General features: G+C 49.7%; 7 protein-coding genes across 7 annotated transcripts in view; 5 read left to right on the forward strand and 2 right to left on the reverse strand.

Annotated features, from left to right (window-relative positions):
* The window catches only part of LOC119129646 (C-type mannose receptor 2-like), a 902042-nt gene that overhangs the window by 25202 nt on the left and 858273 nt on the right, over positions 1-18567 (reverse strand). The window lies entirely within an intron of this gene.
* stard15 (StAR-related lipid transfer (START) domain containing 15) lies at positions 642-2295 on the forward strand. Its single transcript, XM_037260456.1, has 6 exons — positions 642-892; positions 1221-1368; positions 1503-1606; positions 1678-1795; positions 1881-1933; positions 2027-2295. The coding sequence occupies exons 1-6, from the start codon at positions 746-748 to the stop codon at positions 2243-2245; spliced, it is 789 nt and encodes a 262-aa protein (XP_037116351.1). The 5' UTR covers positions 642-745; the 3' UTR covers positions 2246-2295.
* On the forward strand, positions 2457-5096 carry tsr2 (TSR2 ribosome maturation factor). The gene is made up of 5 exons (XM_037260484.1): positions 2457-2578; positions 3242-3332; positions 3453-3544; positions 4298-4450; positions 4737-5096. Exons 1-5 carry the CDS (start codon positions 2501-2503, stop codon positions 4833-4835), a joined length of 513 nt encoding a protein of 170 aa, XP_037116379.1. The 5' UTR covers positions 2457-2500; the 3' UTR covers positions 4836-5096.
* Positions 6101-10780, forward strand: rest (RE1-silencing transcription factor). The gene is made up of 6 exons (XM_037260270.1): positions 6101-6245; positions 7272-7495; positions 7559-8038; positions 8107-8267; positions 8352-8435; positions 8867-10780. The coding sequence occupies exons 2-6, from the start codon at positions 7281-7283 to the stop codon at positions 10294-10296; spliced, it is 2370 nt and encodes a 789-aa protein (XP_037116165.1). The 5' UTR covers positions 6101-6245; positions 7272-7280; the 3' UTR covers positions 10297-10780.
* Positions 10563-13586, reverse strand: noa1 (nitric oxide associated 1). Its single transcript, XM_037260283.1, has 9 exons — positions 13360-13586; positions 12257-13180; positions 12028-12192; positions 11845-11955; positions 11686-11780; positions 11487-11618; positions 11275-11391; positions 11086-11203; positions 10563-11023 (listed from the first exon to the last, which is right to left on the reverse strand). Exons 1-9 carry the CDS (start codon positions 13562-13564, stop codon positions 10794-10796), a joined length of 2097 nt encoding a protein of 698 aa, XP_037116178.1. The 5' UTR covers positions 13565-13586; the 3' UTR covers positions 10563-10793.
* nipsnap3a (nipsnap homolog 3A (C. elegans)) lies at positions 14012-15978 on the forward strand. The gene is made up of 6 exons (XM_037260471.1): positions 14012-14147; positions 14628-14832; positions 14915-15076; positions 15428-15577; positions 15633-15695; positions 15782-15978. The coding sequence occupies exons 1-6, from the start codon at positions 14094-14096 to the stop codon at positions 15856-15858; spliced, it is 711 nt and encodes a 236-aa protein (XP_037116366.1). The 5' UTR covers positions 14012-14093; the 3' UTR covers positions 15859-15978.
* Positions 16094-17734, forward strand: LOC119128258 (probable pancreatic secretory proteinase inhibitor). The gene is made up of 4 exons (XM_037260519.1): positions 16094-16412; positions 16488-16519; positions 16601-16713; positions 17480-17734. Exons 1-4 carry the CDS (start codon positions 16343-16345, stop codon positions 17523-17525), a joined length of 261 nt encoding a protein of 86 aa, XP_037116414.1. The 5' UTR covers positions 16094-16342; the 3' UTR covers positions 17526-17734.

Raw genomic sequence — 18567 nt, forward strand, 5'->3', positions numbered from 1 at the left:
TACAACATCAAATTTGAAATCGTCAAAAACGTTTAAAATATACCACCTGGCTTTTTCAGCATGCATTCACACATGAAGGCGGCAGGATAAAAATGACAAAAGTAGAAAAAAGAAAGTAAAGTGTCTTTACCGTTATTAATCGGATTATATAAAAATGAGAAGACATGTTGCCATAGCAACACTGACTAGACGTTATATCGAAGCAAGGAAGACGTGCAATGAAAGTGAATTTCCGACGCTAACCCATTTAGCGGCTGCTCTCGTGCGTGCGTGTCGACTCTTCACACAACCTGGTGAAATGGTCCAGATAGGATCTTTTGCGTGACTTTTGACCTGTAAGAATTTGCAATCTACCTGTCACACACACACATCAGCAGTCCTGTCTTGCAGCACCAGCTTGTCCCAAATGAAAACCGGGCCGCAGTTGCCGATGGCGTCACCCAGTGGCCATTTGATTTGCCAACACGAGTTCAAATTTAGACCCAGCTGGCGCCTCGCCTATTTCGTATATTTGACAGGGAGGTGACAAAATGGCTGTCAAGTTTGAAGTCTCCCCGGCAACCAAAGTCCTCGATCCACCCGTCGGGTTTTGTTGTCGGGCGAGCGGATTGGCGGGACGAGCGATCACGTTGGGCCGTGACGTCAGGTCACCTGAAACGCACCTGAAAGCGACACCTGCTCGCCAGCACGCACAAGCGCCGCGCGGAAAACCTCCGCAGAGGCGTTCCTCCCGGCTCCGTGCGAGATGGCCGTTCAGATTCCCGACGACTCGGACTTCTCCTCCTTCAAGGATCAGTGCCTCGGCACCCAAGGCTGGTCCAGGCGCTACCACAAGGGAGGGGTCACCGTGTGGTGCCGTCCCGACGACAGCGACAACGTTCAGAAGATCAAGGTGATCATTTCAGCACACGCAAACGGCCGCACCAAATTAGTTTGGCGCTTGACAAAGCGCACGGTTAGTTTTTTTTTCGCTTAGCGTAATATAATCGGCAAATCTACTCAATTGCTCCCTCTACTGTTGGCCATGTGGTACTTGAAGTCAAACAACCCCATTAATTTGGTTTCGAACCAACCCAAACGCACTGAAATGCAGACAGCGAGCCAAGCGCACGCCGCGACGCTCACTCGTCAATTTTGAATGAAGCCGCGGTTTCGAGTTTCACGCCGGATGGAAAACGCGTATCGCCTTCTCGCTGTGACGCTCTGGCCGTGTGATTCAGATGAAAATCGTGTGCAAGGGCGTGAGCGCCGAGACGCTGTACGACGTCCTCCACGACACCAGCTACCGCAGGAAGTGGGACACCAACATGATCGACACGTACGACATCGGCAGACTGACCGTCAACGCCGACGTGGGCTATTATTCCTGTGAGCTGACAATCCGTCCCTGTCGAATCTTAGCTTAAAGCTCAACTCCAGCTCACCCTCACGAAGACGAGCACTTTTGGAAACGGATGGCCGGTTGATGACTAATCAATGAATCCGATTGTTCTCGATCGAAGGGAGGTGTCCCAGTCCGCTGAAGAATCGAGACTTTGTGACTTTGAGGTCGTGGCTCCCTCTCGGCAGTGACTACCTGATCATCAACTATTCTGTCAAACACCCGGTAAATATCCCGTCAAACGTAGAAGCTCGTGTCATGTCTTCAATGACGGATCACGCCTTTTGTGTCGGCAGGAACATCCCCCAAAGAAGGACTTTGTCCGCGCAGTGTCCCTGCTGACCGGATACTTTGTCCAGTCTAGCGGAGCCGACGGCTCGTCTCTGTACTACCTCACTCAGCTGGACCCTCGAGGTGACGACGCAAACATCCGAATCGCACTTTCAAGAAAACGTGTGAGGACCGAGCTGAGGGTTGAAGGCTTTGATTGTCTCTGTAGGTTCCTTACCAAAGTGGGTGGTGAACAGAGTCTCTCAGTTTGTGGCACCCAAGGTAAATGAAAGTTTACGGGAACGTGACGGACTCTTTAGTATCCAGTATAGAATTGTGAACATGTTGAACCAAGTGTGACGTTTGGCTTCTCAGGCGATGAAGAAGATCTACAAGGCTTCTCAGAAGTATCCCGAATGGAAGCGTAAGCACAACCCTCACTTGAAGCCGTGGACGTTTCCGGAGCAGAACGCCTTGCCGTGCATCAGCGTGTCCGAGCTGACGCTGCAACGCGCCGACTCGTTAGAGAACATCGACGAGAGCGGCCTGAGCGAGGAGAAGAGCAAGCACAGCGATGACGACGACGAGACTTGATCGTGTCCACGCTCTATCGTGGCTTTTGCCTTTTCGGTTTGTGTGAGTGGAAAAAAGAAAAACATTTGAAAGTCATTTGAATCATCATTATCCAAATAAATCGGCTCGTTTTCTATCTTGAAGCACTCCAATAAAATGAGAATTATTCGATCGATGGCACTAATCGCGCGTTCAGATGGGTTTGCAATGATCGACTTCTTTTGTCTGAGCCAAATCAACGCGTCGAGATCGACTGATGATGTCTGTCGAACCAACATGGCGGCGTCCGCAGATTCGCGTGCGCTTTTCACCGACGGAGTGAGAGCGGTCCTGCACACTTGGCCGGTTCTGCAGGTAATTTCTTTTTTTTAATACCGGATACATTCTGTGCATACAGAATACACTTCAACGGGGATGCCTAATATACCGTCGATGACGTCAAGACGAACTCGATCGCTGTTTGAGCGAGCGAGATGACCCGCCACTTGGCTCGTTATCGTCTTGAAATGTTTCTGTTCACGTTAGTATGAACCTAATTTAGTCCTTATGTGCGTATTTTATGAAATCGTGAACGTGGGAGCGCATTGTCATCAAGAAGAGACGAATCTGCGGCTCTCTTTCGAGACGATCGAGGACACCAGCTTCTTGGGCGTTCTAAAACTTTTTCGCGAATGACTTGTAGTATACATGCAACAGTGGAAGACGCTAACTAAAATTGTCAGGCGAAATAATCGAAGTTGTATTGATTCCTGAAGTTATTTGCTTTTCAATGCAACCAGCAAGAGCGGAACAATTTTAGGAGAGGGGCGGGGGTCCTCCCGCCATCAAACATGGCGTTTAATTGATTTTAAAAAATAGTAGGTGAGGAAATTCGACTATGTTTCAAAGATTTGTGTGCATGTAAGGGACGTGTGCTGTCTGCAACGCTCGGTTTCCTTTTACTTCTTGTCTTTTTAAGTTCATTTTTTTTTCGTTGTTGTGTAATTATGCGACTGACAAACAACATGATGCTTTCAGATTGCAGTGGATAACGGTTTTGGAGGTGTGTACGGGCAACAGAAAGCTGATTGGCTGGTGGATGTTGTCCAGCAGTATTTCCATGACAACGGTGAATGAGTTTGTCTGTCAACCACTCGACAACAAGCTTTTGACAGAATCAAACAAATCCAAGCAACATAACACCTTAGCTGTTTCGCTGTTGACCCTATTTTGTTTCTCATGCCATCAGATGACCTGGCGCAAGATGAAGTGGAAGATTTCATCAGCACCCTCATGGATCAAGAGTTTCAGACTGTGGTGGACGATGGAAGTTTACCCCAGGTGCACACACTTTTGCCATCTTCACCAACTTCTCAGTTCTTGTCTCTGTTATTATTATTTTTCATTACACGCAACTGTAAAAGTTGCAAATATGAACCCATGCTGGAGTATAACTTAATACTTTTTTTTAGTTTAGTTTATTTCGATCAGCAAAATATATGCATCATATTCAGTACGAAAATTATCCACAGAAGGCGGGAAAAAAAAAAACCAATAACACAGAAACAAAACAAAATGAAAAGAGCCCTAAGCCTAGCCCGGGACAGCTGCAAGACGACCATCGAAGCCATTCACGGCCTGATGTCTCAAGTCATTAAAGGCAAACTTTTCAATCAAATCAACACATCTAATGAATTTGAAAAATTTAATTTTAATTTAAAAAGCCCTAATATTTCATACAGTCAAATGAATAGTTTGACTTGACGGCGTTTATTTATGGGAATGGGTTGAGAAAAGTGTTGGCGAAAGCTGTAGTGTCGTGTGTACGCTGTATAATAAATGATGTACAAATATTAACTATGGCCAGCAGATGGCAGTACTGGGTCTGTTTTGGACGAGATCACCGCGTATCAATTGAATACGGAAGCTTTGGAAATTTGACCGTTACACGCAGCCTCTGATGATCAGAGTATTTGTCACGTTAAATATACAAAGAGTACCACAACAAACAGAAATGATGGTGAATATTATTTAGTTGTTGACAAGTATTGCATCCTGCTAAGATGCATTAGCTAACTTTGAGTGCGTCCTCAGGTGTGCGTCCGACTGGTGCAGATGTTCAGTCAGTGGCAGCAGGGGGCGCTACAGCAATTGTCTGACTCCATCCAATTGCTGACCCTGAACCAGACGTCCAGAGCAAAGGTCACGGCCCAGCCGTCAGACTCGGACAGTGATGGCGAAACTCAGGTGAGGTAGCTCACACGCGATATTCCGCAGTGTCACTAGCCAGTCATCGTTTACACGAGCTTTTCTTTTTTCTGGCGATTTCTTTTACCACAGTAATCACGTCACTTTGTACTCACACTCGATCACCACTTAGTGAAACAGACAAGCTTTGGAGCATGCAGTGCTAAGCTAACTTAGCTGGAGAAGCTTTAACATGCACTGAGACAAGTTTAAGTTCATCCATGAGGTGGTTGCTGATTCACATGGGAGCAAATGGCCTATTATAAGTGTGTGTTGGTGTTTTTAGGAGATGGAGTTTGAAAGTGCATCAGTCAACACAACAAATCCTCCTCCTCCTCCTCATGAAGACAAAGATGGATGGACGCTGGTTGGAAAGAGGAAGTGACACAGGAGATGATGACCTTAGACGTTTGGACTTTGAGGAGTTGCCAGCACATGTTTGATGTGTGACATTCACATTTGGGGCAGCTGATTCCGTTTGTGTGCAGCATAACAGCTAAACTCTGCATCCCCGGTTTTGCTTTGAACTTTGGGCTCCACTAATTGACAGCAGAGCTCGGAGATCTACTGGGTTGGTATTCAATTAGCCATTGTTTCCTGATTTTCTTAACGCATTCACAAATTAAACCATCCTTTAATTTATAGACCAGTAGCAGAACCTTAAATTCTATACGTTAAGCCTTTATTTATTATTAAACATGCAGGCCCCAAGGACCGGAATTGGTCACCCCTGATTTTGGTCATTTGATTCAAAATTTGTGATCAAAGAACGACCTCCATATAGAAATGTTTGGAGTTGGGTGCAGTGCCACAAGTTCCCAGCAGAAGGCGATGGTAAAAGTGCTAAAACAAATAAATGTGCCACCTCAAGATGGCTCATCATTACAGCTGCCAAGAATATACTTAAACAGAATATTTGAAAAGGAAAAGAAAAAAAGAAGGCGCCCAGAGGTGGTGAATCCTCCTCCTGTCAGGTCAGGGCCGCAGCGTGTTGGAGCCTATTCTATGCCATCTGTCTTTGGGCCAGAAGCAGCCAACACCCTGAACTGGTCTCCAAGCAATCACAGTGCACAAATAACCCCCCAGCCCCATTTCTACGTCCAGACAATTTCGATGTCACAAATCACAGAATATGCAAAGGCCCACAATTGAACTCTGCATTGGGAGGCTGTTGTGCTAACCATTCAACCAGCATGACACATACCTTTGTTGTTTCCTCTTTTTTTTTAAATTTATTTTATTTTTGGGGGGTTACATTCACCATCGTATGCGGGAATCGACCTCAAGGTACACAAGATAGGCAAGTGTACCCCTCCCACCATCAGCGACTCTTTTCACATGAAAGCAAGTGAAAAGTGACGTTGATTATACCGTGATACATTACAAATACTGCAGTAAAACAACGTAGTATAGTGACATTTAAAAAAAGATATTTAAAAATGCTTCATAGTGCAAAAACGTAAGATAAACTAATATGAGCTGCTGTAGTCGATTTTATTTTGGAAAATCAAGTGATCACTTGCAATATATAACAAAAAGTGATTTCTATCATATGAACAAATAGGCAAAAAGAGAGAAGAAAGACAAAGGAAAGAAGAGTAAGTCGGAAAAAAAAATGTTTTTGGCGTGGCCAACGTGATGACGTCACGCCGCCGATGCGCTTCAGCGTTGGCTGTGGAGGAATGTGCGCAAACTTTTCCTTCTTTCTCCTCGGGTTTGGCCTCGACGACGCTTTCACGAGCTTTTCTGCAAAAGACGGTGCATCGCCTGACAAGTTGGTGCCGCAGGACAGCGGGTGAGTGCGAACGGGACAGCGGGTTACTTTGGCGGAGCTCCGAATCAACTCGGCGTCGCCTGGTCCGAGCAAACTTTGGAAAATGGAGGCGGCCCGCACAAGACGACAAGACCTACGGACGAGACGCCCAGGCGCTGTCCGCCGCTGATCACGATTCAGGACCATGGCTAACACTTTGCCAGGCACACTTTTTGCCTTCGTTCGTTCCTCCGTGGCCTCGTTGCCACTTTTGGGCCACTTTGACGGATCGTTGAGCTTTCTCGCTCGCGGCTTCTTTTGGCTTCCGCTAAGTTGCTCAGAAAAGTGAAATGGTGGCCCAGCAAAAAAAAAAAAAAAAAAGGAAAAAAATCACAACGCGTTCGTACCAACTTGATCGGTCGACGTTCTGCTTTGAAGCGAACATGTGTTCGGAAAACGGCCAAAATATCGAAAGAGTGCAAGTAGTTTGTGGAATTTGAGCAAAAGTGTGAAGACTTTGTGCTCGACACCGGAAGATTTGAAAATGACGATGAGCAATGGCGTGAGTGTGTCTAAACTTGGATGTGCTCTGCGACTGGTTTGTGGTGGTTGTTTTATGAGTTTTTCTTTTTTCCGCGGATGCGGTGCGGGCGCTGTCGACTAGGTTGGTGCTGTTTCAAAATGGCCGACTGGCCTTTTTTTTCCTACTCTCCCGAAGTTGGCCAACTTTCTCTCACGAGCGCATTCTTCACGCAACAATGACGTTAGGAGAAGGGATGCGCTTCACACTAACTAGCAGGAAATGATTGCAAACCACAGAGGTCTTGATCGTTTCGGGCGATTCGTTTTTTTTTACCTTTGGGTTCAAATCCACTAAAGGAGCAGGGTCACAGGGTCAGTGTAAAACGCTTGACCTGTGGTAGAAGGAAAAATAGTCCAGATGCGTTTTTGGTTACATCGATTATACAATCGCAAATATTGGGGACGATTGTTCTGATATTTGAAGCGGGCATCAGTACAGCTCTGTTCTTGTAGCTTAAAGAAGCAGGGAAAATGTGTTATGGGCAGGAAGACAACATGGCGGCCGCATCCGTGTTCTCCATGGAGCCTTTTCCGCTGATGGATGACGACATCCGCAGTTCGCCGGCCCCTCAACTGGTGATGCTGGCCAACGTGGCAGCCGTGGCGGCAGCGGACGCTGCTGAGGGCAGCGTGGCGGATGACAAAGAGATGATGGAGCTGCAGACGGTGCCGTGCGGCTACTCGGACAACGATGACGAGGGCACCATCAGGTGAGCGACGCGTGCCGGAGCCGCCTGCCCTGAGCTTGACGTTAACACGTCGTTCCTCCGCAGCTACGATTACGACAACAGCGACGGCGCCGACGACATCGTCGACTTCCCTGAGTCGTCGGGGCTCGTGCAGAATGGCGGACGGAACGCCAGCTGCGAAATCCCGCCCCCGAACTCGAGCGGCCCCTCGCCGCCATTGTCGCCTCCGCGCAGAGAGGCGGCGACTCCCGTCCCCGCCAACGGCGGCAAGAAGAAGAAGCCTTTCCACTGCAAGCCGTGTCACTTCCTGGCTCATGACGAAAAAGATTTTGTGGAGCACCTGAGAACGCACGCTGTCAGCAAGATGGTGGTGGTCAACCACGTGGAGGGTCGCAGCAAGGCCAAGGCCAAAGAGGCGGACACGGCCGAGGAAGGCGAGGCCGAAGCGGCATCGGGGGACGCCAAAGGCCTGATTCGATGCGAGCGCTGTGGTTACAACACCAACCGATACGACCACTACGTGGCGCACCTCAAGCACCACAACAAGGAGGGCGACGACAACAGGTCAGCCGCCGCCGCCGCTACGATTGCTGACGTAGGCAGACGCCTTGACGCGTGTGTGTCTTTTGCAGGGTGTTCAAGTGCACGTTGTGCGCGTACAGCACTGTCAGTCAATACCATTGGAGGAAACACCTGCGCAATCACTTTCCCAGCAAACTGCACACGTGCACGTATTGTTCCTACTTCACCGACCGCAAGAGCAACTACATCCAGCACATCCGCACGCACACGGGTGAGAGCCGGCCGGCCGGCCGAGGGCGTGTCTTCTGCCTGCCCTGTGCACCACGTGTTGTCATCGTGTGTGTCCGTCTCGCAGGTGTGCGTCCTTTCCGGTGCCCGTACTGCGACTACTCCAGCTCCCAGAAGACCCATCTGACCAGACACATGCGCACGCACTCGGGTAAGTAGTGTCACTTGTGTATTCTCTGGAGCGAAATCAGTCAAGGCCAAGTCGTCGCCGTTGTCATCGAAATGCTAACAATGAGCGTGCATTGACAAGGCTTCATTGTTGTGACTTTTGTTTGTCCACGAAAGCATTCGAATGGCGCAGCAACACGGTAAACTCAGTGTGTGTGTCTGTGTGTGTGTTTCTCTTTGTGTTTTGTAGACTTGGTTGTCTGCCTGCCTTGTAAATGTAGACATTCAAATACATCCAAGTTGTGGAGAGTTGTGAACAAAATGATATTGTGTGATATATTTCCATTCACCGCAAAAAAATATGACCTCAGTGCGACCTCCAGTGGGCAAAATTGGCAACAACAGTTTGTTTTGTGCAAATGTTCAATTCATGCGTTTGCTTGACCTTGCGGCCGGATTGGACTTTGTGTGCAGGTGAGCGGCCTTTTAAGTGTGACAGCTGCAACTACCTGGCGGCCAACCAGCACGAGGTGACCCGGCACGCCCGCCAGGTCCACAACGGTCCCAAACCGCTGGCGTGTCCTTACTGCGAATACAAGACGGCCGACCGCAGCAACTTCAAGAAGCACGTGGAGCTGCACCTCAACCCTCGCCAGTTCCTCTGCCCGTTGTGCAAGTACGCCGCCTCCAAGAAGTGCAACCTGCAGTACCACATCAAATCTCGACACTTGGGCTGCAACGTCGCCGTCGACGTCTCCAAAGTCAAACTCAGAGTCAAAAAACCCAACCAGCCTTCCAAAGCCAACCCGTCCAACGTGGAGGAGGACATCAACGACCGGGAGGTCAAAGAGGAGCAGCCACCCGGTGACAAGCCGTCCGGCCCCATCAATCTGTCGCTCGCAAAGAGCGCTAAAGCGGCACCGGGGGACAAGGAGCCAGAGGAGAGTCCCAGGAAACGGCATGGCTCCGCGGAGAACGGCGAGCAGGAGAAAACCATCACAACCAGACAAAAGAAGCCCAAGGAGAAACCGGAGGAGACCGCCAATGCCACCAAGGCCAAGAGAAGAGTCAAGAAGATGACAGACGACGGACCACATGACCCACAATTGATAAAGGACCAGAGAGAGAAGTCGCAAGCGGCCGAAACGACTGCTCAACGAGATGGCAACAAGATCAGAAAGCCACGAAGATCCGGCAAGTCAGAACAAGAAGAACTCGCCGGGAGCATCGGCGTCCCCGAAGGTCTTCAAGAAGACGGCAAAGAAAAATCTAAAAAGAGCAAAACGGCACAAGCGCTCGACCTTTCGCTCCTGCCCCCCTCCAAGGCCCGCCGGACCCGAACAGGTGACAGTCTCCAGTCCAGCTCGCCCGCCAAGAGGGCCAGAAGGTCCAACAGGAAGTCTTCGCCACCTCCAGCGAAAGGCCGGTCAGGCACTCCGGACGTACCGGAAAAATCTGCCCAACCGGAGCAGCCCACTCCCGTGCAGGTGGTGTCGCCTCCGGTGGAGCCCTCCGAGCGGGCGGAAAACACGCAACCCGCTCCGGCGCCCCCGGCTGAACCCGCCTCCGTGCCGCCAGCGCCGCTTCCCAAGCGGTGCGGCAAAGCCTCTGACCCCGACGACGATGACGAAGGCGTCCACAGCAGCCACGAAGGAAGCGGCGGCGATGTCAGCGACGGTGCCTCCGAAGGCAGCGATGACTCTGGACTCAACGGAAACGTTGCCGGCAAAAACCCAGACAACCCGGAGACGCCCACCTGTGAAGTTCCCACTCCCACTGAGCTCAAAAGTCACATGTGCATCTTCTGTGACCGCTATTTTTCCAAGGAGGCCGAATATCGCCGCCATCTAAACCGCCATCTCGTCAACGTGTACTACATGGACGCCGCGCCGGCGAGCAACTGATGCCGAGCCAGACTGAGCGAGCCACCCGTCAGACAATTCCAGCCGTTCTTCAAGCAAGGACCCGTTAAGAGATGGGGCGGAAGGTTTTTCCTGGCTTTCTCTGCAGCGTTTGACAATCCGTTTCTTGATCATCTGCAGCAAACTCAACATTTCGCAACATTTTTTTTCCCGTGTGCAATATTGATCTTCGTTGTGAATGCGCTCATTTGGGTTACGGCAACTCACTTCACCTCTTCTATCAGTTTTTACAATATTTGACAGTCACCTTTAAATAGAACATGGTTTAATATTATATATGCATTATGTATGTTATCAAACGACAGATTAGAAATACATTGCGTTCCTAATCCTGCGGCTGCTTAGTGCATCACATCTGGAGATGAATATTATGAAATCGGCAACGATAAATGAATGCTTGCCGGATATTGTAGCTTCCCGACTTACAGAAATTAGACGTTGGTGAAATAAAGCTGTCTTGATATGATGTTGTTGAGTCTTCATCGGTGCGCAGGCGCTTTCTTCTTCACCTTGGCGCTCTTCAGACGGACGTCCGGCAGCACCCTCGGCGTCATCGTTTTGTAGGCGGCCGACTTGGGGACGCGCGCTCCCTTCAGCGAAACCACGTGAGGGAGAAGTGGGGGCGTTCTCAGGCCGAAAGCCGCCGAGGGTGGCCCGTGAAGCCTCAGCAGCGCCACCTCGCCCTCCAACACCGTCACCGCCACCCAACCTGGATACAGTCGACGGTTCTGTCACCATAAAACCCAGGCCCGTTGGCGGCGGGCGGCGTACCTGCGGACGACAACTTGATGTCGGCGGCGGCCTCCAGATGACCTCGACCCTCCAGCCGGAATTCCTGAGGCACCAACGCCGGGAAGTCCTTCATGCGCTCCGCTCCTCCCGCTGGCACCTGCAGCAAAAACCACAAGAACGCCATCAGCGCATTTGTCTCCACGGAAGCCAAGATGACCGACCGCTCACCCCCAGCAGCTCACGTCCGGCGTGTTTCTGATACACTGTGTCGGCTTTCTCAACACTGCAGATGTGAACCGGAACGTGAGCGGAAGCGATGACGGAAAACCAGCAGGACTTCTCCCCCTGGAATGTGTTCCGAATGAGGTTAAACCTCAGGACGCCCTCGAACGGACACGCATGCAGTGTTTCTGCTCGACAACTTCTCGACTCGAACTGACCTCCAGGAGGTCGATCCTGGCCAGAGCGCCGACAAAGAGACTCATTCCGGCCTTCAGGACAAACGTGCGAGGAACAATAGCCTGCGTGGGGACCACGGCTTTCACTTCCTGTTCGTTGAGCAGCCCGAGGATCTGCGGACACCGGTTGACTTTTGCTTCAATTCGGGAAACGCGACTGAACGGCCGAGCGGGCACTCACGTCGTGTTCCTTCGTGATTCCCGGCGTGTCAAACAGCCAATGCGCATCTTTGAGCTCGTTGTACGTCAACTCGCCAGGCGAGTCGTCTCGTTTTCCTGTCAAAACTCGGTTGTGAAAACCGTGCAAGACCGTCGCCGAGTCACCAATCAAGTTTCTCACCCGTCGGCACGGTTCCTTTGTCATCGTACTCTTCAAAGGCTAAAGTGTCGGGATCAAAGTCGATGGTTCCTTGTTCGCCGCCTTTCGGTAGGAATGTTCGACCCACACGACCTGAGCACAAAAAGCAGAGTCGTCGCCGTCCGACGTGTGTGTGGCCCCGCCCGCCGCCCATTCGCCACATACCTACTAAGTATCCCCGACGGCGGAGGTCTTTGAGCCTCTTGGCCTCGTCGGGCGACAGGTCGTCTTCCGTCTGCCGGCGACATTCCTCGAGACGCTTATGTCGTCGAAACATCCGGTACGGCGTGGGGTTGATGATGGGGAACTTGAGCAGGTTCAGAGTGGTCCCTGCGGACAAGATGGCGCAGTCAAGCGGGATGATGACCGGTCGCGCCATTTGCGACGAGCTCACCGGGCCACGGGGAAATGGTCGCTTTGCCGATGACGTCGGAGGCTCTGGACTTGCAGTAGTCGGACTGGAGCAGCGTATTGAAGAGTGTGGACTTTCCCGCATTGGCGCTTCCCACCAGGTACACGTCACCTTTGTACTTCCAAGCTCTTTGCAGGCTGGAGATCAGACCCTCAATGCCGTAGCCGGTCTTGGCGCTGATCAGGTGGATGTCGCTCACCTGATCCCCCAAGCCGGCATCCCGACAGAAGCTATCCAGCTGCCGTCGGATTCGTTGCAAGTAGTTGGGCGAGTCCGCGGGAAGGAGGTCAATCTTGTTGCCCAGAACCACCACGTGTTTGTTGCTACCCACCAAGTCCGGAAGATCCGGTACAATCGAGTCGGGGACATCCAGGAGGTCCACGATTAGGAGCACTAGCGCTTTTTGGGAGCGGATCTTCTGCACCACGTTGCGAAACTCGTCCTTGGACACTCGCAGGCGGAGAGCCTTTTGATGGTGGCGCAGCAAATGACAACGCTGGCAGGTGGCGCTGTTGAGGCGGTCCTCCTGCAGCAGAACCTTGTACTTTTCGCTGGGCAGGTACCCCGGGTAAGCCATGTCAGCACAGTGCAAGATGGCGCCGCAGCCCGAGCAGTGAGTCTCACTAACGGGTTCCTTTGAATCTGGTGTCCCGTAGATCTTGTGCTCATTCTTCAGCGCTGCCGTCTTTTTCTTCTTGGAAGCCACCACGCTCGGGAGCAGCGGGAAGTCCGCGTCGTGGAACTGAATGAGGGATTTTGCTTCGAGGCCCGGTCCGCTTGCATCCTTTAAATGACGCTGAAGGGAGCTGCCGTGAGTCTGCTGCTGAGAAGCAGGAGGAGGAGGCGCAGGATGAGCCGAAGCGTGCTGTGGACCAACATCTGTCAAAGCTGGTTCCTCCTCCGGATCTGAAAAAGACACGAGACCGCTTCAAGAAGAAGCTGATGCAGGAAAACTGCCGGGAGGGTTCAAAGCCAGGCATAATCCTCATTTGGGAGCTTTATTTATATTTTTTATTTAGATTGGACTTTTGTTTTTAGACCGATCGATAGAGGACATTATAACACCGCGCATGTGCAGTGCTGACCTGTGAGCTCTTCGAACCAGAAGCGTTCTTCCTGGCCGGGGTCCACGGTGCAACTCCGTTCGAGTTCACGCAAGCGTCTGCCGTGAGTGTAGCCGCTCGAGACGCGTCTTGACGTGGCCTTCGAACACGGAAGTGACACGGTCCATTTAGTCGTGCGCCGAAGCGCTAGCCCCAACCTCGTGGCCACGCGCCCCACATTCAACATACTTCTTGTACGGCGTGACGTCACTTTGTTTTCCTACACCGAAGTGCCGTTGCTCTTCTTCTTGCTGCGTGTAACAGCGGTTTGTAAACGTAAGCAGTGCATTACTGCCACCTAATGATCAGCTATGGTAACTGCAATGTATTTTGGGAAAAACCGGCATACTATTTTGTATAGAATAATTATTGCGTGTATTCCAATTGTCCTTAGAAATTTAGTTCTAAATCTAAATGACTGACGTCACGGCTAGGATGCGGTCAAGATCAGGGGATGTATGAGAATATTTGTCATTTTTCACACGTCCTGAGTGTTGTTAGTCACCTAAATGTTGAACAGAGGCTGTGATGTACCAAAGTCAAATTCCTTGTTTGGCACGCTCAAACATGGCGAATAAAAATTCTTGAATCTTGAAATGTAAAAAAAAAACAAGCGCAAAATAAAACACGTGACCTCCACGCTGCCTGATGACGTCAGAAAAACTCCATCGGAGGACTTTTGGTTTACGCACTCGTCCACTTCACGTTTTGAAAAAATGATCCGCTTTTCACGCCTGCTGGCCCGTTTACGTCACTCGCCGGATCCTCAAGTGAGTTCACCAAACCCAACCGAACTTGACACTTTTTAAAGTAATCTTCATTGTGTACTTTTGTGTGCTCCTCGCATCACGTGACATTGTGTGTTCACACATGGCAACCTGTGTCACGTACGGTCCAGCTGACAATCGATTTGCAACGTTTGATTTGTCAATTAAAACATACTCTGGAACAGTTCTCTGGAACAGTTCGGGGGAAGCGACAGATGCACATACACGCACACTCAGTTGATCTTTGGACAAGATGGAGTGGAATGTTTCTGGTTGAAAATTAACCAAGTCGACACTACGACGATACCACTCCATGACGGCTGGCGTGGGCTCCAGCACGCCCGCGATCCCTGTGGGAACAAACAGTACAGATAAAAAAAAAAAAAATTCTTCAAAAGCACATTAGGAACACGCAAAAAAAACAGGATTTTCAGGATTTTGAATGCAAATATGTATGTGTGTTTTTTCTTTTTGTGTGATCAGCGCTTGGCAGGCCTCTCAACAGGAACTCAAGGAGGTGAAGCGTTGTACGAGTTCCGCACCTACCAAATTCGTCCGGACCATAGCTCCGCCTTCCTGAAGTTAACCAATGAGAAGATCCACCTCAGGACCGCCCACTCAGAGCTCATTGGTTACTGGAATGTCGAGTATGGCGCCATTAATCAGGTCTTCCATATTTGGAAATACGGTGAGGAGTCTCGGTCCATTCGTCGCAGGGGTCCCGCACCTCTGGGACTGATGAATAAGCTCCGCCCATCCCTTCGCTACAGACTCCTTCGGCCATCGCGCGGCGGTGCGTGCGGCCCTAGCTCAGGACGAGCGCTGGATCGCTGAGTACATCAGCAAGGCCATGCCCATGCTAATGTGTCAAGACAACCACGTCGCCGTCCTGCTGCCCTGGAGTCGCATCAGCTCGCCGCCGCACCACGGAGGTCAGTCACGCGGCATCACCTTGTTTTACGTCATGCCGCCATGTCGTGTTTTGTCACGCCACGTCACATCAAGCATGCCACGCCACATCAGGCCTGTCTGATGCCAGGGACTCATGGGAATGGTGAAAAAAAAATCTGGAGTAATCAGAAATACCCAAAAGTCTGGCCTGGCACGTGTTGGTTTCAAATTTATTTGGGAGGGGTGCCCTGCGGCCCCCCCTCTAGCTCCGCCAGTGCTCTTCAACAGTCTTCTCATGTGTGACCTCATTTCTTTGACACGTCAAACCAATAATTCATTACGTGAGGTCCGGGTGATCTTTGTAAACCCGTGACATTAGGCGTGTTTTTCAGGGGTCTTTGAACTGGCCTCCTTCAGGACTCGTGTGGGCGCCGCCTCAGTTCTGGCTGCGTCTCTTCAGGACGCCGTCGCCTCCCGTGACTCATGCGGACACAGTCACTTAATCGGTGCTTTCCAAAGCGACATTGGCCAGATGGATACAGGTCAGTGCAATGCCGGTGTGTTTGTCAATACACGTGACGTCATTTTCCTCGCCAGTCTACGCCCTGCGTTGGTTCAAGAGCGCCGACGAGCGTCGGCAAGTGGAAAGTGAAGCAAAAGGTGAGAGCTCGCCCGGCAGGCCATGACATCATCATGATTTTAAAACGGAGCTCAATTGGTGAGTGCCATCTAAACGTGTCCTTTAGCGGGCCGCGGATTGAGCCTGGTGGAGTCCCGGAAGACCAAAGTGATGTTCCCGTGTTCCTTCTCGCCGCTCAAGTGATTTCCTGACGGGTTGTCAGAAAGTTGAGCCGTCGATCCCCAGTCGTGTAGTGCTGTCACCACCAGGACACTTTTTTTTTTTTTTGCTTCCAAATAATAAACTTCTGGAACAAAGTTTGTGCATATGTGCTGACATTAACCATTCTGTCATCAGGCAATATTATAAACAAAAGCAAAGGTTATTGACAAAAAATAGATGAATGATGAACTGTTGCCCTTTCCACACACACGCACGCACACTCAAGTTGAAAGCCGGTCAACACGCAGCCGACGACGCGCGGCGGTCTGGGGCGGCGTGTTTTGTCCCTGCGGCCGTTGTTGTTGCCTTTTTACGCTGACACAGCGGAGTCTGCGAGCGGCGTTGATCCCGAGATTAGACGCGCACAAAGGCGCCGTCACAACATGAGTGCGCGTGGTGGACGTGTGCGTAGTGCGGGCGGCAGCCTATATGTATACATGTCGTGTGTACGTGACCCACTTCCAGGATGGCTCTGGCGGACGGCATGTTGCGCGCGTGGCTGCTTTTCGTCTGCGTGACGCTTGTCCTCTATGCAAGTGAGTTGCCCTTCATACACAAAGACGCGACCATCCCTGGCCTTGCTCATCATTAAAGATGCTTCATCTTTTCAGATGCTGAGGACCAAGCCAGGATCTTCAGGAGGGTATGATAGCGAGAATGTGGCCTTGCGTTTGCTTCTCAGCACGTGGTGACGTTTGTTGGTCGGTTTGTGTTTTGTCGGCAGCCCCAGTGCAGCGGCACCACTCCGACCCGAGCGTGTCCGCTCAACTACTCGCCCGTGTGCGGCAGCGACGGCGTCACCTACCCCAACGAATGCGCTCTTTGCATCCACCGACTGTGAGTACGCGCAAGGCAAAGTATGTTGCAAGTGGACGTGACCAGTGCGTTGGAAAATTGAGAAAAACTCTCCCGGAAAGAGTCTGCAATCTGTTTGTGCACTCGCAGCTGATTTTTATATCAGTACAATACAGTAAACAAAGACAAAACCTTTCTTTTCAGGCCAGCTTGTTTAATGTTAACGCTAATTAGCATCTTTGTCGCGGTGCTTTAAGAATTTCTAAGGGTGCAGCAACAGCACTGTTTTTACACTGGTGATTAGAATTAACAAACATGAATTAATGAACAAACTGGATGAAATTTAATGACGCTTTGAAAAAAAACAAAAAAAAACGACTATGTAAAATTATATTTTATCTTTGTAGACGTTTTACAAACATCATATATTTATCTATATCAGTTGTTTGGCTATTGCACTTTCTATTTGACAATATTTAGTGACCTTTTGTTGTGTTATCTAATTGCAGTCCACAAATACTTCCCAAAATATATACACAAATAAATACCTAAACTAAAAAATGTTTCCCAAACACGTTCCAGAAAATAATTAAGAATTAAAAAAATAATAATAATAATAAGAAAAAAACACAATTTAAAAACAAAACAAAAATCTGAAAAGAAAAAAAAAAGTCAAACTATACTAAGCCTGCTGGAGAACATTCTGGTCTACACCTGAATGCACGCACAAACACACGCAACCATTCTCACGGTCATGTGACCTCATGTATTTATGTTTGTGTGTTTGTGTGTGTGTGTGTGTGTGCAGGGAGAAGAAGTTGGACATTGTGATCACTAAGGATGGCCCCTGCTGATGACATTACATCTTTGTGTGTTTTTTCACGGACTACTCCCACGCACACCCATGCACACGTTTGTCTATTTTTTTATGGCGTTCCTTTAAATCAGAGCAGCGACTTTTCTGCCAGCTTTTTCTCATTACGTGTGCAAGAAGACGAACAAAAAGAGTGAATATTAACTTGACAAATTGTACTCCAATGAAATAAATATCATGTCAACAAGCCAACGTGTTGAGCCCACTTTCTGCTATGCTAACATGTTATCCGCACGATTGATAAGGTCATGCGAACATGCTGATGCGTTGCACTCACTTTCTGCCTTGCTAATGTGTTAGCTACATGCTTGATGACGTCATGCTAGCATGCTGACCTGTTGCTTTCATTTCATTTGGGACACATAATGGACATTTCGGCAATAAAAGTGTGAAAATTATTTCTTAAATGTGCTTATGTTCTAAGAAACAATAACAGTATTTGGCATGATAACGGCCAACATTTGGATTGTTTGATTAATATCTTTAAGGAAATTCAGTGGCCTAGATCTCTACTGTTATTGATTTACCGTATAGTGCGAAGTGATGCTAATGTGATGCAAAGAATGATGCTAATATGATGCAAATGTCAAGGTGAGGTGATGTTACCATAGGCTTCAGGTAAAGTTAACATGATGCTAACTTTAGAACAAGTTGCCAACATGATACTAAAGCAATTCTCACATGAAAGTACGGTCATGCTAACATGTTGCTGAGGTGGGGCTAACACCACCACGCTGAAGTGTCAGCGCGAAGGCATCCGGTCAAGTGGACTTCCTCACTTTGTTTTGATGTCCGCCTCCATATTGTCTCAGATGCTTCCTGTTTCCTGTCTGCTGGCTTCTGATTGTCTTTGGCGGCAAGGACAAGGAAAGGAAAGCAGAGCAGAGGAAACGCCGAGGCGCTTGCTTCCTGTCCGCATAGCAGCAGCGGTAGCTCAGCAAAACCTAAAACCTTACTCCTTCCCTCATCACCTTGGACATGAACGCATCATGACATTTCTTTTTCTGTCATTTACAGTATGC

Source organism: Syngnathus acus, chromosome 10 (assembly GCF_901709675.1).
Source record: "Syngnathus acus chromosome 10, fSynAcu1.2, whole genome shotgun sequence".
In the NCBI taxonomy this organism is placed as follows: Eukaryota; Metazoa; Chordata; class Actinopteri; order Syngnathiformes; family Syngnathidae; genus Syngnathus; species Syngnathus acus.

Excerpts from the sequence above, each read along its gene's own strand:
- rest (XM_037260270.1), top strand. The coding sequence starts at position 7,281 with ATGGCGGCCGCATCCGTGTTCTCCATGGAGCCTTTTCCGCTGATGGAT. Across the intron at positions 8,039-8,106 it reads AAGGAGGGCGACGACAACAG|GGTGTTCAAGTGCACGTTGT; the intron begins GTCAGCCGCCGC and ends TGTCTTTTGCAG. Across the intron at positions 8,436-8,866 it reads ACACATGCGCACGCACTCGG|GTGAGCGGCCTTTTAAGTGT; the intron begins GTAAGTAGTGTC and ends CTTTGTGTGCAG.
- LOC119128258 (XM_037260519.1), top strand. The coding sequence starts at position 16,343 with ATGGCTCTGGCGGACGGCATGTTGCGCGCGTGGCTGCTTTTCGTCTGC. Across the intron at positions 16,520-16,600 it reads AAGCCAGGATCTTCAGGAGG|CCCCAGTGCAGCGGCACCAC; the intron begins GTATGATAGCGA and ends TTTTGTCGGCAG. Across the intron at positions 16,714-17,479 it reads GCTCTTTGCATCCACCGACT|GGAGAAGAAGTTGGACATTG; the intron begins GTGAGTACGCGC and ends GTGTGTGTGCAG.
- nipsnap3a (XM_037260471.1), top strand. The coding sequence starts at position 14,094 with ATGATCCGCTTTTCACGCCTGCTGGCCCGTTTACGTCACTCGCCGGAT. Across the intron at positions 14,833-14,914 it reads CTTCCATATTTGGAAATACG|ACTCCTTCGGCCATCGCGCG; the intron begins GTGAGGAGTCTC and ends CCTTCGCTACAG. Across the intron at positions 15,696-15,781 it reads AGTGGAAAGTGAAGCAAAAG|CGGGCCGCGGATTGAGCCTG; the intron begins GTGAGAGCTCGC and ends CGTGTCCTTTAG.
- tsr2 (XM_037260484.1), top strand. The coding sequence starts at position 2,501 with ATGGCGGCGTCCGCAGATTCGCGTGCGCTTTTCACCGACGGAGTGAGA. Across the intron at positions 3,545-4,297 it reads ACGATGGAAGTTTACCCCAG|GTGTGCGTCCGACTGGTGCA; the intron begins GTGCACACACTT and ends GTGCGTCCTCAG. Across the intron at positions 4,451-4,736 it reads ACAGTGATGGCGAAACTCAG|GAGATGGAGTTTGAAAGTGC; the intron begins GTGAGGTAGCTC and ends TGGTGTTTTTAG.
- noa1 (XM_037260283.1), bottom strand. The coding sequence starts at position 13,564 with ATGTTGAATGTGGGGCGCGTGGCCACGAGGTTGGGGCTAGCGCTTCGG. Across the intron at positions 12,193-12,256 it reads GACCATTTCCCCGTGGCCCG|GGACCACTCTGAACCTGCTC; the intron begins GTGAGCTCGTCG and ends TCTTGTCCGCAG. Across the intron at positions 11,619-11,685 it reads GAATCACGAAGGAACACGAC|ATCCTCGGGCTGCTCAACGA; the intron begins GTGAGTGCCCGC and ends CGGTGTCCGCAG.
- stard15 (XM_037260456.1), top strand. The coding sequence starts at position 746 with ATGGCCGTTCAGATTCCCGACGACTCGGACTTCTCCTCCTTCAAGGAT. Across the intron at positions 1,369-1,502 it reads CGACGTGGGCTATTATTCCT|GGAGGTGTCCCAGTCCGCTG; the intron begins GTGAGCTGACAA and ends TCTCGATCGAAG. Across the intron at positions 1,934-2,026 it reads CTCAGTTTGTGGCACCCAAG|GCGATGAAGAAGATCTACAA; the intron begins GTAAATGAAAGT and ends TTGGCTTCTCAG.